The following is a 14,270-nucleotide window of genomic DNA, read 5'->3' as shown; positions in this document are numbered from 1 at the left end:
GATTGGAACACTGATTCAATATGGTGTATATGGTTAAGTGACTACGTGCCTGTATTTTGCTGCTGGATAGTGCTTTTCTCTGGAGAAACCTCAAGCGTGTCATGAGGGACGTATGTGTAGTCCTTCCCTTTTTATTGAATCTACTTATGTCTGTTATTGGTTCAAGAGTGAGGTACAAAGTCTTCTAGACTAGTTGGCTGAATGAAGCAGAATGTGCTATGTAACCTACTAGGTTTAAGATGAAGTTCAAGAACTCTTGCTCTAAACTTAGTAACAATTAAAATCACAGTGGAACAAATACCAGTCAAAACTTTTCCTTTCACTTACTTCTATGAAGGCTGATTTTATGCCTGTTGTTTTGGGCACTAGAAACGTGTAGTTTCAAAATAAATTGTTTGCTAGGATAAGAGGAGCACCAGTATATGAGGCTACATGTTGTGATTTTTCAAGGGCTTAATACTGTATTATTCTCTTGAAAGTTTAGAAAATACATTAGAGACAGAAATCAAGAAATTTCAGGGTTCTAAGGTTTACTAATTTAGTAGGGGTTTTATTCCTTTACTGAACGTTTGATGAAAAAGTTATAAGATTAACAGCGGCTGACATTCATATGTGATACACCCTGTAGTTCATTGTTCAAATATAATAATTATTTTATTGTTAATATCTTAGGGCACAGTAAGAACATATTATGCAGTCTTCTTACAGGAAAAGTATATGTGCAAGGCTGGTTTCTCTTAATTCTTTCTTCTAGCCTGCTTTTCTATCTGTCATTAGTGAGCAAAAAGCCATCTATTGTTGAGTTTTGTTTATAATGAAATATGATTTTATTTCCTTAACAAGGTACACACCCAGTTGAGCACTGATATGTAAAGTGATTTTTTTGGGTTGATTTAACATTACTTTGAATATTAGCCCTAGTTCTCACTGAGGTGGCAAAGGTGTGCCAGGGTTTTACTGTTTTAGGTTTCAATGGGAGGCTCACAGGATTGAACATTACCCCATATAATATAAATAAAAATATATATCCACATAGTCAGGTAGCATGTCAGGCTATAGCCTTTCCTCCTGAAATCTAGTTTTCTGTGTGCAGAGAATTTGTATGAAGGAGCAATCAGTCATGTGAGTTACCATCCACAGGCTGAAGTACCACTGTTCAGATAGAGCTTTACAAACTCAGTGAGTACTAGACTTCAATTGTTGAGTCCCTTTTTATGTACGTAATGGAATTTGAAAGGGTAGACTGCAGCACTCTCAGATAACATTACAGAGCTAAATCTAAAGCCCGTAATTATAACTAAAAGCTGGCCAGAGCTTCTGGAGCTACAGTCCGAATGTTTTTTATTGCTTCAGGGTGCTTTGGGGGGAGGCAATGATAACTGAGTTTTATGTCTTAAGATTTATCCTGGCATTTTGTATATTTTTATTTTATCTAGAATATTATAACACATTTGGAGTAGATGACCTCTGTTCTAAAACAGCAAAGTGTCTTGTGACACCTTAACATCTAACAAATTCATGTTTCAAACTTTGGTTAATTCAAACCCACTTCATCAGATTCATGAAGTGTAATCCTCAATTGGCAGCTGAGGATTATACATGTATTTATTAAATTTATATCCTGCCTTTCCAGAGGAGTCCGGGGCAACAAACACACAAGTGATAAAACATCTTTAAAATATCTTTGAAACAATTTCTTTTCAAACATCTTTAAATGCATTTGGTAAAATGGACTTTGGCCTATGAAAGCTCATGCCATAATAAATTGGTTAGTATTTAATGTGCCACAGGAACCTTTGAATAGAAAAGGAGTCAAAGGTCTAAAGGAGGATAAGGAGATTGTTCCAAGCATGGCTAGAATTGCCTGGTCAATCCAGAGGGCTTGCTAATACCATTTCTCTACCCTCAGATAAATTACAACAGCTCTTAAGTGCTTCCCTGCTTGACAATAAAAAGGGAAGTGATGGCAGTTTAATGAATATAAGAGGAATGCATCTCATACCCTGTTTATCTCATAAGGGAGATGTGGGAGTGATTGCCCCATGGTTAAAGAAATCAGTGAATGTGTTGTTCCAGTTAATGCATGTTTTCAATATATAGAGAGGAGCCTTGGAAAGTGTGAATGAGGAAGGAAAATGGGAGAGGCCAGTGTCTATATTCTTTACAAGAACTTCTGTTGAAACTGAGTCATAGATTTGTATGACTCAGTTAAGTGTCAAGTCTTCAAAGTCAGCAGGGCAAAATGTTAGACATATACTGTCATAACTTCCTGAAAAGTGGGGAAAATAAAAGCATGGCTAGAATTGCAGCACGCTGAAGAACTTGACAAGCCAGACTTTAAAGTTATATTTTAAAAACATTTTTTAAATATCTGGATTTAATGAAGTCTGCAAATCTGTTCATCATGAAGATAGCCCCTTCTTGTGCACAAAGTGTGGTCACTTCCCATCCACCTAAGTGGAACTTTGTGACTCCTAATTTGTCATCCTCCTTTTAGACCAGCAGCTGGTCCTGAACATATGAACCTCCTCCCTTCACAGTTCCTTTCAGCCTTGATAATCTTATCGCATGATCTGTTGCTGTCATCCACCACTGCATCCCATCCCAACATGGATAGAGTGGTGAACCTTGACAAGCTCTCTGACTTCTGGCAAATCATTTCTTAGCCTAACCTACCTCACATGGTTTTGTGCAAATACACTGTCCATCTTCAGATTGTATAAATCTTTAATCTTTAATAAATATATCTAAGGAGAATAGCATTTATAATATTTTAGTACGTACTTTTTTGTGAGAATAAAAGGAGGAATCATTCATACATGGCATCCTGAATGCATTGCAGTAAGAGATGACTAAAAGTTTCATAGTCAATAAAAGGGGGGAGGTGGCTATTGCAGAGACAGGCAGAAGAAGAAGCAATGAGACCCTAACTTAGCTTCAACTTGGGGATGACAGTGGGAGTTCATGATCTTACATATGGTATAACACTTCAGAGAGTGGTTTGTGGCATGATGTAGACCAGGGGTGTCAAACTCAAATTCATCGGGGGCCGCACCAGCAGTTTGGTCACCCTCAAAGGGCCGGTTGTATCTGTAGGACTATGTGTCCGCTCAATATAAAAACAAGTGGAGGTTTCCTGAATGCATGTAAAGTGAAGTTTTCCTGTGTAGAACTGCCGGCGCCACTAGAGGGCAGACGTTCTCTGGCTTGTAGGCTGCCGCGCATGCGCTGAGGAGGCGGCTTTCTTGTGTCAAAAAAAAAAAAGCGAGAATAAAAGGTGAAGGCTGGTGGCCGGCAGCGGCTACACGGGCCACATGATGAGGTCTGGCGGGCCGGATTCGGCCCGCGGGCCTTGTGTTTGACACCTGTGATGTAGACTATCTGCCGTACTTCTCAGCATGGAGCTGCGGAGGCTGTGAGGCAAAGGTTCCTAGTTTTGCGCTGAGCTTTGGAGATCCTTGCTTCAGATGTTCAGCATGGCATCAGATACCAGACTCCGCCCCTCTGAGGCCAGGGCCAGCATGTATTTTAGCTGGCTACTAAGGCCAATCAAAATTTGTTTATCCCTTTTTAAGGCTGATTTTTTCCCCTGTAACAATTTGGTTAATATTTATTTATTTAGAAGCAGAATAAAATGAAGGTTGTGAAATATTGGCTAACTTGTCAATCAAATTGTTCACAGCTTATAACTTCCAGTGTTATTTGCTTGTGTCAGGTTAAGTTATGCATGTGCAGGATGGAGGAGGTATAAACATGCATCACATTATCTGATTCAGTGGAAGACATTTTCATAATGTTATTTTCTCTCCCAATGAATTTGTGAGAACATTTTTTACTGAGTTACTGGGAAACTCAGACAATGAGAGGGGAACATCTTTGTTGTTTGTTAAGATGCTTATCTTAAGAAAGAGAAACTTTCTTGGGGGAGAGTATTGTATATATTTCATGGAACAGACAAATACTTATTCATATTTCATTGAGTGGCAGATTTAAGATTTTAAAAATGTATATAGCAGTGCACCAGTAGCAATTAAGCCTCACCATGAACAGTGCATGTGCAACCAGTGCATGTACAATGATCCTTGCTCCATCTTCCTCCAGCAGTGGATTAGAAGAAGAAAGTGCTTTACAAAAGTGTAAAATGATCAATTCACACAGGCCATCTGAGAAAGGAAGAGTCCTGGAGACTCAACTATACAGCTGTGAATAAAACATTTTAAGTGTGTTTTAAATGCAATATACAATGTGATACTAGATGGCGATGGTGAGCGTTTTTATGTGTGTGTAGATGTGTATGTTTTTAATATGTGTGTAAATTCCACCCCAGTACCATTTCCTCGCTTCCATGTAGCACCTGTATGGAGTGAAAGGAATAGTATTCCCATTTACCACCATCCCTGAAGATTTTTGCTTTGCACAGAGTTCTCAGGAAGAAAGAAGCAACAGAGCTTCTTCACTTCCTAAGTACCTGTACAAAGTGAAAGGATCATCTCCTTCTCTGGTCATCTGCAATATGCAATGAACAGGGAAATGTAATAGTCCATGGATGATGGGAGTTGTAGTCTACATGGGGAAAGAGGATGCATCAGATTTTTTTCTAATCTTTTCTAATCTTGTTTTTGGAATTGATTGTTTATTTTTAAAAGGTGAAAATAACTCTTTTTTGTTTTTAATTTCAGGTAAATCAGAACATTTACACTGTCCAGAAACAGAGGTAAGAACTTGTAAAAGTGTTTGTTCTGTTTGATACACTAGTGTATCTTAGGGCATTTATATATAGCTCTCCCAGGTATCTGTACTGATATGCTGAGAGAGCACTGCCACAAGGGAGAGAAATGTGTACAGTCTGTCAGCTCACAACCCCTCTGAATACAGAAGAAAGCTCAAGCAGTGGAGCTTTCAAAATGCAAATGCTAAGCAGGGAAAGGACTTCTTTTGGCTAGGCAGATGCTGCAATGGAGGGAAGAGCAAAAGGGTCAAGCAGTCCACATTCAGAGCAGCCATTCCTCTTTTTCAGCTTTCCCAACTTTTCCAGCTTTTTGCTGTCCTTGACCAGCACCATCAACTGTCTCTTGTGATAGTCTACATGAAAGCCCCATGCAAGCAGATTCACACTAGTGTTAGAAACTGAGATATGAAAGCTAGGAGCTAAATGGCACCTTAAACCTAGGTTATGGGCGCAACAACAGAATGTCTAGGTGTGCTTTTTTATAACAAGAATACAAAACTGAAAATGAATGAACAGCAGCTAAAATATTATGTTCATTTTTCACATGGTCTAGTCCTTCCCCTGCCCACCCTCCTAATATTCTTAAGAGGGTCTCTTCTCCAGTCTTCAGAGAGTAGCTAGAAGCAGGGAACCAGAAAAAGGTCCTCCTTTCCTTCCACTCTGCAGTTTTAATCTGAAATTTTAGGTGCAGTACTGCGCCCACAGCTCAGAAACTGCTCACATTAATGAAATTCCATGTTGCAAAATGCACTTAGAACAATGGGAGTTTCGAACAGTGCTTCACACTGCTCCTTACACCCCCAAAAACTAAGGGTTCAACGAGCAGCATTTCAAAATGTTTCCCACTGCTCCTGAAAGCTCTGAAAGTCAGGTTTAATTCACACATGCTGATTTCCCAGCTCTGTCAGTTATTTTCTCATAGGAAAACTTGAGCTCTTTAAAGAATATGAGGGCTGTGTTTGACCCATGTTTATTTCTTTTTAGCGCTGAGAGAAATCTGTATGATTCCGCTTAGTGTCTTAACAGCTGTACCCAATGCTAGGGAAATTTCCCAGGAGCACTTACATATTATTTGATACAGTTGTATCCTGCCCTTCCTCCATAGAGCTTAAAGTGGTATTTTAACCTCAAAATACCCCTGGAAGAGAGGTTGGTTGAGTGATGGTAACTTGCTCGAACAATGTGGTGAGTTTTGCAAGAATTTGGACATAGGATTTCCACCACATTAAAAACCATTTTAGCCACTGTGTGGGAATATAAAGTTTCTATAAAGAACAAGATCCAACCTCTTTCCAGGCAGAGTTTTTGTAGCTTTTGCCCTCACTTGTCGGTCAGGGTAAACTGGGAGTCTTGTGTGGCTGATCTGTATCTCTACCACCTTGCCTCAAGGGCTCTCTCACGTGACAATGCTACTGTTGACTGAGTTCTCTCTTTTGGTGAAAAGGGTATTTGATAGTAATCAGTTTTCTTTGGAGGCATTGATTTGGCTACTGAGCTTCTAGGATTTAGGGACTTGGATAGTTATTGTTTCTGACTCATATGCTGGCTTCTGTATCTCAGTGGCCCTGTGCTTGCTATGCTGCTGCTGAGATTTAATATGCAACTGCCCCCTGGTTTTTGTCACTATTTTTAATACACTAGAAATACACTGAATTACTAATAGTGGTGGGAAGATCTCTGTACTTTCTGGAGATAAAGATCAGCTGTGTTTTACCAGAGCTTGGAAAAGATAGAAAATCATTCATTGTGACCTTAAACCATACTATTCACTGCTGCAGCTCCTGTCATATGACATCATGCATAAAATTCAAGATAGTTCTTTTTTAGAAACAAAAATAAGCTTGCCATGTGAGTGGAATAGAAATCCTTTTTTTTTTTTTTTTTAGAAATAGCATGATGTGGAGAAAGTGGGTATAGATGTTTTTCTCCCTCTCTCATAACAGTAGGACTCAGGGACATCCAATGAAACTGAGTCTTGGAAGATTCAGGATAGACAAAATACGTGCTACTTCACACTACGGAATTAACTATGGAATTCTCTCCCACAAGATGTGGCTATCAACTTAGTTGGCTTTAGAAGATTAGATGAATTTATGAAAGATAAGGCTATTGCCATGATGGGTATGTGCCAGGGACTGACTAAAAACTGAGGAGTGGTGGCTGGATTTGGGTGAGTGGGCACCGGAAGAAGGGGGGGTTGGAGACTGACTTGGAGGAAGGGATCAGTGATCTGGGGGAGCCAGTAACAGCCAGGAGATGAGAGGCAGGAGAAGCTGCGAGATTGGAGAGTGAAGAACAGGTGCAGGAGGAGAGAGAGAGGGGTCAAGCTGGTGTAAAGGGCTTCCACACCTCCTCCTTCTGCCTCCACCTCCTGCTCTACTGTCTCCCAGGACCAGAAGAGGATTGAAGCAGGAAGAGCAAAAGGTTACACGCAGGTGGAGTCATTATCTGCTTGCAAGCAGCTGGGGGGGGGCAAGAACGACATAAATGGAGGTTGAGGGCAGGGCTTCTTTGTTCAGCAACTCCCTCATCGGGTGCACACCTGGAAGTAGCTGATACACGTAGGCCAGATAGACATGCCTTTTGCTAACGTGTAAGTGTACTTTTGACAATAAAGTGTTAGCTGTTTACTCAGGATGTCCATTCCTCCAGCACTGTGACAGTATGTTGTAACTCCACTGTCAGAAGCAGTATGGCTCTGAACACCAGTTTCTGGGAATTGTGGGTTATGCCCATGTTCTGTTTGCATGCTTCTCATAGGTGTTTGGGTGGCCACTGTGAGAACATTGTGCTGGACTAGGTGGGCCTCTGTCCTGATGCATTAAGGTTTTCTTATATTCTTATATCATGCTCAAAAGCAAAATAGGTATAGTCTGTCAATGACACCTGCAGCAAATGTTTTGAATAGTTATTTCAAATTACTATGTTATATTCTTCCTTCTGGTTTCTTCGTCTGTCTTATCACTCTTGACCGCTCTTGACTTCTGTTAGCCTTTTCAGGACTTTGCCTGCCATTTTGTGGGCTTCAGCTTCTGTCCCTTACCCACTGTCTGTCCTACACCTTTTTAAGATCAGAGAAATGCAGCTTAGTATTTGTGGGTGGCAATTATTATTAATAATAATAATAATAAACATATTGTAGGATTAATAGATACAATTATTAATCATCATCTATGGTCTGTACAATGTAATAGTAAAATAGAACAATTCAGTTTTGAGATTTTTTTTCTTGGGAGTTTGCAAAAAATGCTTGGGCTTGCCTCGTGTTCCTTATTTCAAGGAATACATCGTTGTTTAATAAGGAACAGGGGGCAAACCTCCATGGAAGGCAAAACAAAGTTTTAGGCCAGTAACATACATTAAATTAAAGATTCAGTTTAATAAAATGGCAGTGTACAATACAAGTTTTTGTTCTTTTCTTCAGCATTTATAGCACAAACATTCTGCTTGGCCTTTGAAAATATGTACAGTAGGACAGAATGTGACAAATAACTGAGGTAGCCCAGCCAAAGTACTTTCATGGTTCAGTTGGAAAGGCAGCTCTAGTACTCTCAAGGGCAAAGAGAACCTTCAATCATTATTTCCAAAACTGTCTGAGAAATCTTAATACAAAAGCTGTTTACTATGCAATATGACTAGGGTAGTATTTTTATCATCATATGCAGGACTGAAGCTAGTAAGTAGTAAAGTTTATAAAAGGTTATGTACATAATTATAGGCTAAAAATAGAAAATATATTGTGAACTACAGTGTAGGGTAAAAAAAGGCTTGCATAAGAATTGTTCTGGGTCCCTAAATAATGGGTGTAGAAACCTATAATGTGCACTATTTGGGATATTACAATTTTGTGTATATTCATGAACTTTGTGTTTAAAAAGTTGGTTGCAGCATAGTTTGGTAGACACAATTTCAGAGACAATGGTGTCTCTGAAGTGGCAGCTGCAGAAGGTACAGTGATCAGCCACTCTTACCCTCTGCGGAATTCTCCTGAATACTAGTTGCTGGCAATCACAAATGAGGTGTGTTTCTGGTTGGTCATTGTGATAAAAGAACTCTGGACTAGATGGACCTTTGGCCTGAATTAGCAAGGGTCTTCTTACAGCTCAGCAGCCCATTTGTCCCTGAACCCACTTGACTTGACCTACTCCATGCTTATTAAACAACATATATTAAGTTCTCATGTAGTTAGATAAACAAACCCAAGTGTGGAGTACTTATCTGTTCCATCAAGTGTGGACGTGTATAGAGAGAGATGTATCCTTCAAAATAAAATCCTAAATTGAACAAGTTAATATATTTTTCCCCACCTTAGCTGAAGGACAATTATTTGCTTTAGGGGGGACACTAGGTGGCGCATTGGAAGATGGCTGACAATAACATCTCTCCGACCCACACGAGGTAATTTGGAGGCTATGATGGGGGTAATTAGCCTCCTTAACCCCCCCAGGATTGTGGGGGGGACGGCCCTTGCCTGCTGTGCCCTATACCACCCCCGAATTTGTGGGGGTGGGGGCACTAGGCACAAAGCCCTCCTGTGGGATTCCGGCACTCCTGGACACCGTCCCTGATTCGCGCCGCTAGTTGCAAGCATCTTCAAAAGAAACAATTTGGACGAGATTAATTGCACATGCTTCAAGGAAAAAGGGGAGTAAAGACTGCTGACAGAAGAGATCTCTGATAACAAGACAAGAATAAAATATGAGAAGATACGTCAAGATACGGTATGACATGACTGAGGGGGGAGGGGGGAAAAAACCTGCCTTCCCTTTTTTATGTGATTTAACAAGAATCCCCTCCCCTAATGAGTCAGAAATTAAGGACTTAAGCTGTGGATTTAAGGCTGTGTGGAGATAAACTTTCGATCCAAAGCAATGTTTCAAGATGAAGCTGGAAAGCTAAGAGTTTTGGAATGACGCAGTTAAAAATGCCGTTGCCATTTTGGGAGGCATTGTTGGAGCTCTTGGGTCTGGGAGGAGAAAGAGAGAAATAGAGTTGTTTACATATCGTGGATCAACTCCTCGGTGGGACTTAAGAGCGACAAATGCCAAAATTTACGATGGAAAGAGTGATGTTATCTACGAAGGAGATATATGGAAACCATCTGGACTTAGTGGAGGAACGGGAAATCCACACAGGATTATTATACTTGCTATCGGCTTAAGGAGACTAAAAGAAGAGATCGTAAAGGAAAAAGAGAAATTATATGAACAAGATATGATGTGGAAACACCAAGATAAGACTGGATAGAATTATGAACTTTGTCTGGACTGATTGGGACTGATTTGGACATTAACGCAGTAATAAGAAGATGATCTGAATCCCCCTTTGGATCTTGAAGTATGGGTTCCCCCAACAAAATTTAAAAATTTGGCTTTGTAATTTGGAATTTATACGATGTGATTTAATTTGATGTGATTGGCCACTTAATAAAAATTATTTTTTTAAAAAAGCCAATTATTTGCTTTAAAAGTTTGAATAATTGAAATTGGATAATATAAATTGTAGGCATGATCCAATCCATTGCTTAAGAAGCAGGCATTCTGTGATAGAAGTGGGAGTTGCTGGCATTTAATTGTGCTTGTGTACTGACACAGTAGATTACTAAATTTCATATTTAACCAGCTCTAGCATCTCCACTATTTTTTATGTACAATCAGATGTAACTTGTGCAAAAGTTGAAATTAAAAGAGGGAAAGCTTCCCAAGTTCAACATGTTTATTTGATACATGAACTTCCACAGTTACATGGTAAAATATGTTTATATGAAAGCATTTTGGAGATGAAGAATCTTGATGATTTGGGTGGGGATGGGGGCCTCATGGCAGAAGAGAGGAAGGGGAAGTTCCATTTGCTTGGGCAGAAATCCATTATACCGGCAGGCTGACACTATTAGAGGTGACCCTATATTATATATGCATTATTGTATTTCATTTAGTTTCGTTTGGAAATGAAATAGTAAGGGTGTCGGGCAGGAGGGCATTCTCCCCTGTGTAGTTAGCTGAATGCTGTTGGATTCATGTTGCAACCAGCCTAAGAGACATATGAGCTTGACAGATCAAAATCCTGAAGAACAGGTGTAGATCTCCTGAGATTGTATCTCATAGGCTAGTCATTGTGCATTAATTACAATTGGCTATTTGTACAGCAGACTTTTACTTCAGTGCTGCACTTCTAGCTATGTCTGTGGTAGAGTGCTCTTTCTCGTTGTTTGCCAAAGCATTTTTGTATGGTGCAAATGCTGATGATGTGTCAGAAGTATGCTTTATCTGAGATCTTAAAAAGTATGTGCTTTGTGACTGCAAATGCTATTTTAATTAGTTTTTGTAACGACATAATTAGCTGTGCCATGCATTGGATTTTAAAAATACTATTTTAATTCATCACTACTGGATTTTCAGTTATAAAGCATAATTTTATTTGTTTCAGGTTTGATTCTTTGCACAAATGACTATTGTTTATTTTATTTACTTAAAACTATGAGGCTGCTAATTTGTTTCTGAATAAAACACAGGTTTGTACAGAAATCAAAGACTATGTTATTTGCAGGCCACAAGCAAACATTCTGTTTTAGCAGGCATTTTATGTAAGTTTTCTTTTTGTATGATTAATTTTTATTGTTTTATCCACTGTATGCTTTTTGAAATCTTATTGCACATGGCTTAGAAACTTTGTTGATTCAGTGATATATAAATAGCTGAAATAAATAATAAATAAGGTGTTCAGGTATATTATAATCTTCATGCCTGGACTAACAAAGAACTGACAGTTTCAAGTGAATTGTTCAAACATTCAACACCAGTGATTCAGAAATGGTATTTTCTTGTGAAAAAGGCATGGGGACTTGTTTTCTCTAACCATCTAATATCCAATTGCAAGGGCTGCAAAGGCAATAGAGCGTATTATCTAGTGCCTCCTTCCATTATTCTTCAATTTAATTAGGGCAGTCAGCTGCTTATCTTTAGCAATCATGAAGTGTTGCACTTTCAGCTTCATCCTGCAAGGAGATTATTCATCCATCTGACTTGTTAGGCACCCATTCATCCTGTTTACTAGGCACCCATTCATCCTTATGCCTCCAGTGACTTTGCTTACTATTCAGATACTATCATTCCTCGGGATGTTGGGGATAAAGTGAAAGACTGGATTAATGCTGGGAACAGACAACTGCTGTTTAAAATCCATGATTATACTGTTAAAATAGAATTGATGGCTACTCTGATCAGGGGTTTTTTCTATGACCTTGAATACCCTTCGGCTGGCCATCCATTCAAGCTGTAGGGGTGAAAGTTTATATCTCACTAAACATCCTACAACAATATTTAATAGTCAAAACTGGTTCACAGAAAAGTCAAATCTTATATGTAACTCTTATGATGCGTTTCATTAAAAACTCACACAAAACCATGGGGGTTACTTTGTTTGAAATGCTGTATATATAAAGCTTCCTTTATATTTTTTTACTTGCAATAATCCACTTGCCCAACATCAGAAGTAATTCTTTTAGGGCCTTTTCAGATGTGAGAGACTTGTTCAGTTTATGCACTTAGTACAGATCCAGCACCAGTAGGCTGCAAAGTAATGGTAACCTATATGAGGAATAGCAATGGTGATATAATGCTTTCTTCCAAGAGACTGAGAACATGACATTACATCACATTTATAATATAGTCATAATTTATAATATAACCATAAGCTTCAAAATATTTTTTGTGGCTTTGGATGCCATTCATGATATGACAGAAATAAAATATTCTGTTCTAATAATTTTTCAAGATTCAGGGTCGTTTCATATGTTCTTGGATATAGCTGACACTGTGAACTTTTCTAATGTTTACACTGTTAGGACACAGTTCAATTTTAATTAGCTTTTTACATCACTAACATATTTTAGGAAAAACAAACTCCCACTAGATTTTTTACATTGTTGTAGTGGGGAAAGTTTCAGGAAATTATCCAACTCTTATGCAGTACTTAGCAACTATGAGATTTAAAATGAAACTACTGCAGTGGCCTGATACTAGAAATTATGTGTCACATCCTATCTAGTTACAGTGAATATTATAACGGTGTATTAAGTATCCAGTCACTAATGTAAAATTGATAATGCAAAACATACCCTTAGTAGTTGAATGTTTAGTATTGTAATGATAAAATTAATTGTTAATGTTGTTTGTAAGCAACAAAGTGTTGGCTATGATTACACAAACCAAGAAATAATAATCTGGTTCTCTGAATTATCTGAAATTACAACTTGATCCCCTACTTGATTTAGGACAGTTAAGTAATATAACATCATGTCATAGCATTAAGCAGATTCCCTAGCAGCATTAAGGATTTTCCAGGGTTTTTTTATCAGCACAGAGCAAAATCCTCATTCAGTTAAATTATGTAATGTATTATAAATACAGTTTTATTAATGAATGCCATGCAGATGATGGAAGCTGCTTGGGACAGCCTTTTTTAATGAAAGTTTGTAGAACACATTTTGCTTTCTATTTTGAACATTATTACATAGGACGAATCATCTATAGCTAGTGTTCACTGCAGTGGCCAACCAGGTGCCACTGGCAAGCCCTCAAATAGGACCTGAATGGTGCTCTCCCGACTTGTAATTCCCAGCATTTGCTCATAGCTGTCAACTTTTCCTTTTTTTTAAGGGAAATTCACTTATTCCAAATAGGATTCCTTGCAAGAAAAGGGAAAAGTTGACAGCTATGCATCTGCTTCAGCAAGACTTGTACTTCTGCATGCTTGGTAGTTCTGTATCTAGCAATGCTTTCAGCCAGTTCCCCCAGAACAGATGTTAAGCAAACAAGCCTGTAATTTCAATGATCTCTCCTGGATATCTTTTTGAAAGTTTGTGTTATATTGGCCTCCTCAGTCCTCTGGTATGGAGGCTAATCTTAAGGACAAATTACATAATTTTGTTAGAAGAACAGCAATTTCACATTTGAGTTCTTTAAATACTCTCAGGTGGATGCTATCCAGACCGTATGATTTGTCTGTTTTTATTTTGTTAGGAAGACCTAAAATTGCATCTTTTGTCGCCACTATTCGCCTTTTTTCCTGCGAAAGTCAGTTCAGGCGCTGGGAGCTGCCCTATATATTCTGCTGTGAAGACTGCACCTTCCTTCAGCTTCTTTGCCATCTCTTTTCCTCTGTTAGCACACCTCTGCCTCACTTGTCATCCAAAGATCCTAACACATCCCTGCGGGACTCCCTAAAATTTTATAGTTTAACTGTGTGCTCCTTAAATTCTTTTTCTAGCACCCCCTATTGTCTGATTGAATTTGTTTGCCAGCATTTGTATTACCTTTTTCCTCCTTGTTTGAACAATACTTCCATTTTCTAAAGGGAACCTTCTTGTCCTTAATAGCTTCTTTGACTCTGCTCATTAACTAACCACACCGGCAGCTTCTTGACTCAGGTGGTACCTTTTCTGATCTGTGGTTTACATTCTGGCTGAGCTTCTAATATGGTTTTAAACAACTTCCAAGCTTTTTGGAGAGATTTGATCCTCTTAACTTTGCCTTTCAACTTC

General features: G+C 38.7%; 1 protein-coding gene across 5 annotated transcripts in view; it reads left to right on the top strand.

Annotated features, from left to right (window-relative positions):
* SPIRE1 (spire type actin nucleation factor 1) overlaps positions 1 to 14,270 on the top strand; it is a 90,325-nt gene that overhangs the window by 6,779 nt on the left and 69,276 nt on the right. For all 5 annotated transcript variants that reach the window (XM_053396578.1, XM_053396579.1, XM_053396580.1 and 2 more), the window contains exon 2: positions 4,680 to 4,714. In XM_053396578.1, coding sequence (XP_053252553.1) covers positions 4,680 to 4,714 — 35 coding nt within the window. The remainder of the gene's footprint in view (positions 1 to 4,679; positions 4,715 to 14,270) is intronic.

Source organism: Podarcis raffonei, chromosome 7, assembly GCF_027172205.1.
Source record: "Podarcis raffonei isolate rPodRaf1 chromosome 7, rPodRaf1.pri, whole genome shotgun sequence".
Classification (NCBI taxonomy): Eukaryota; Metazoa; Chordata; class Lepidosauria; order Squamata; family Lacertidae; genus Podarcis; species Podarcis raffonei.
The sequence above is the reverse complement of the archived record's forward strand: the minus strand, read 5'-3'. Positions and strand labels throughout refer to the sequence as shown.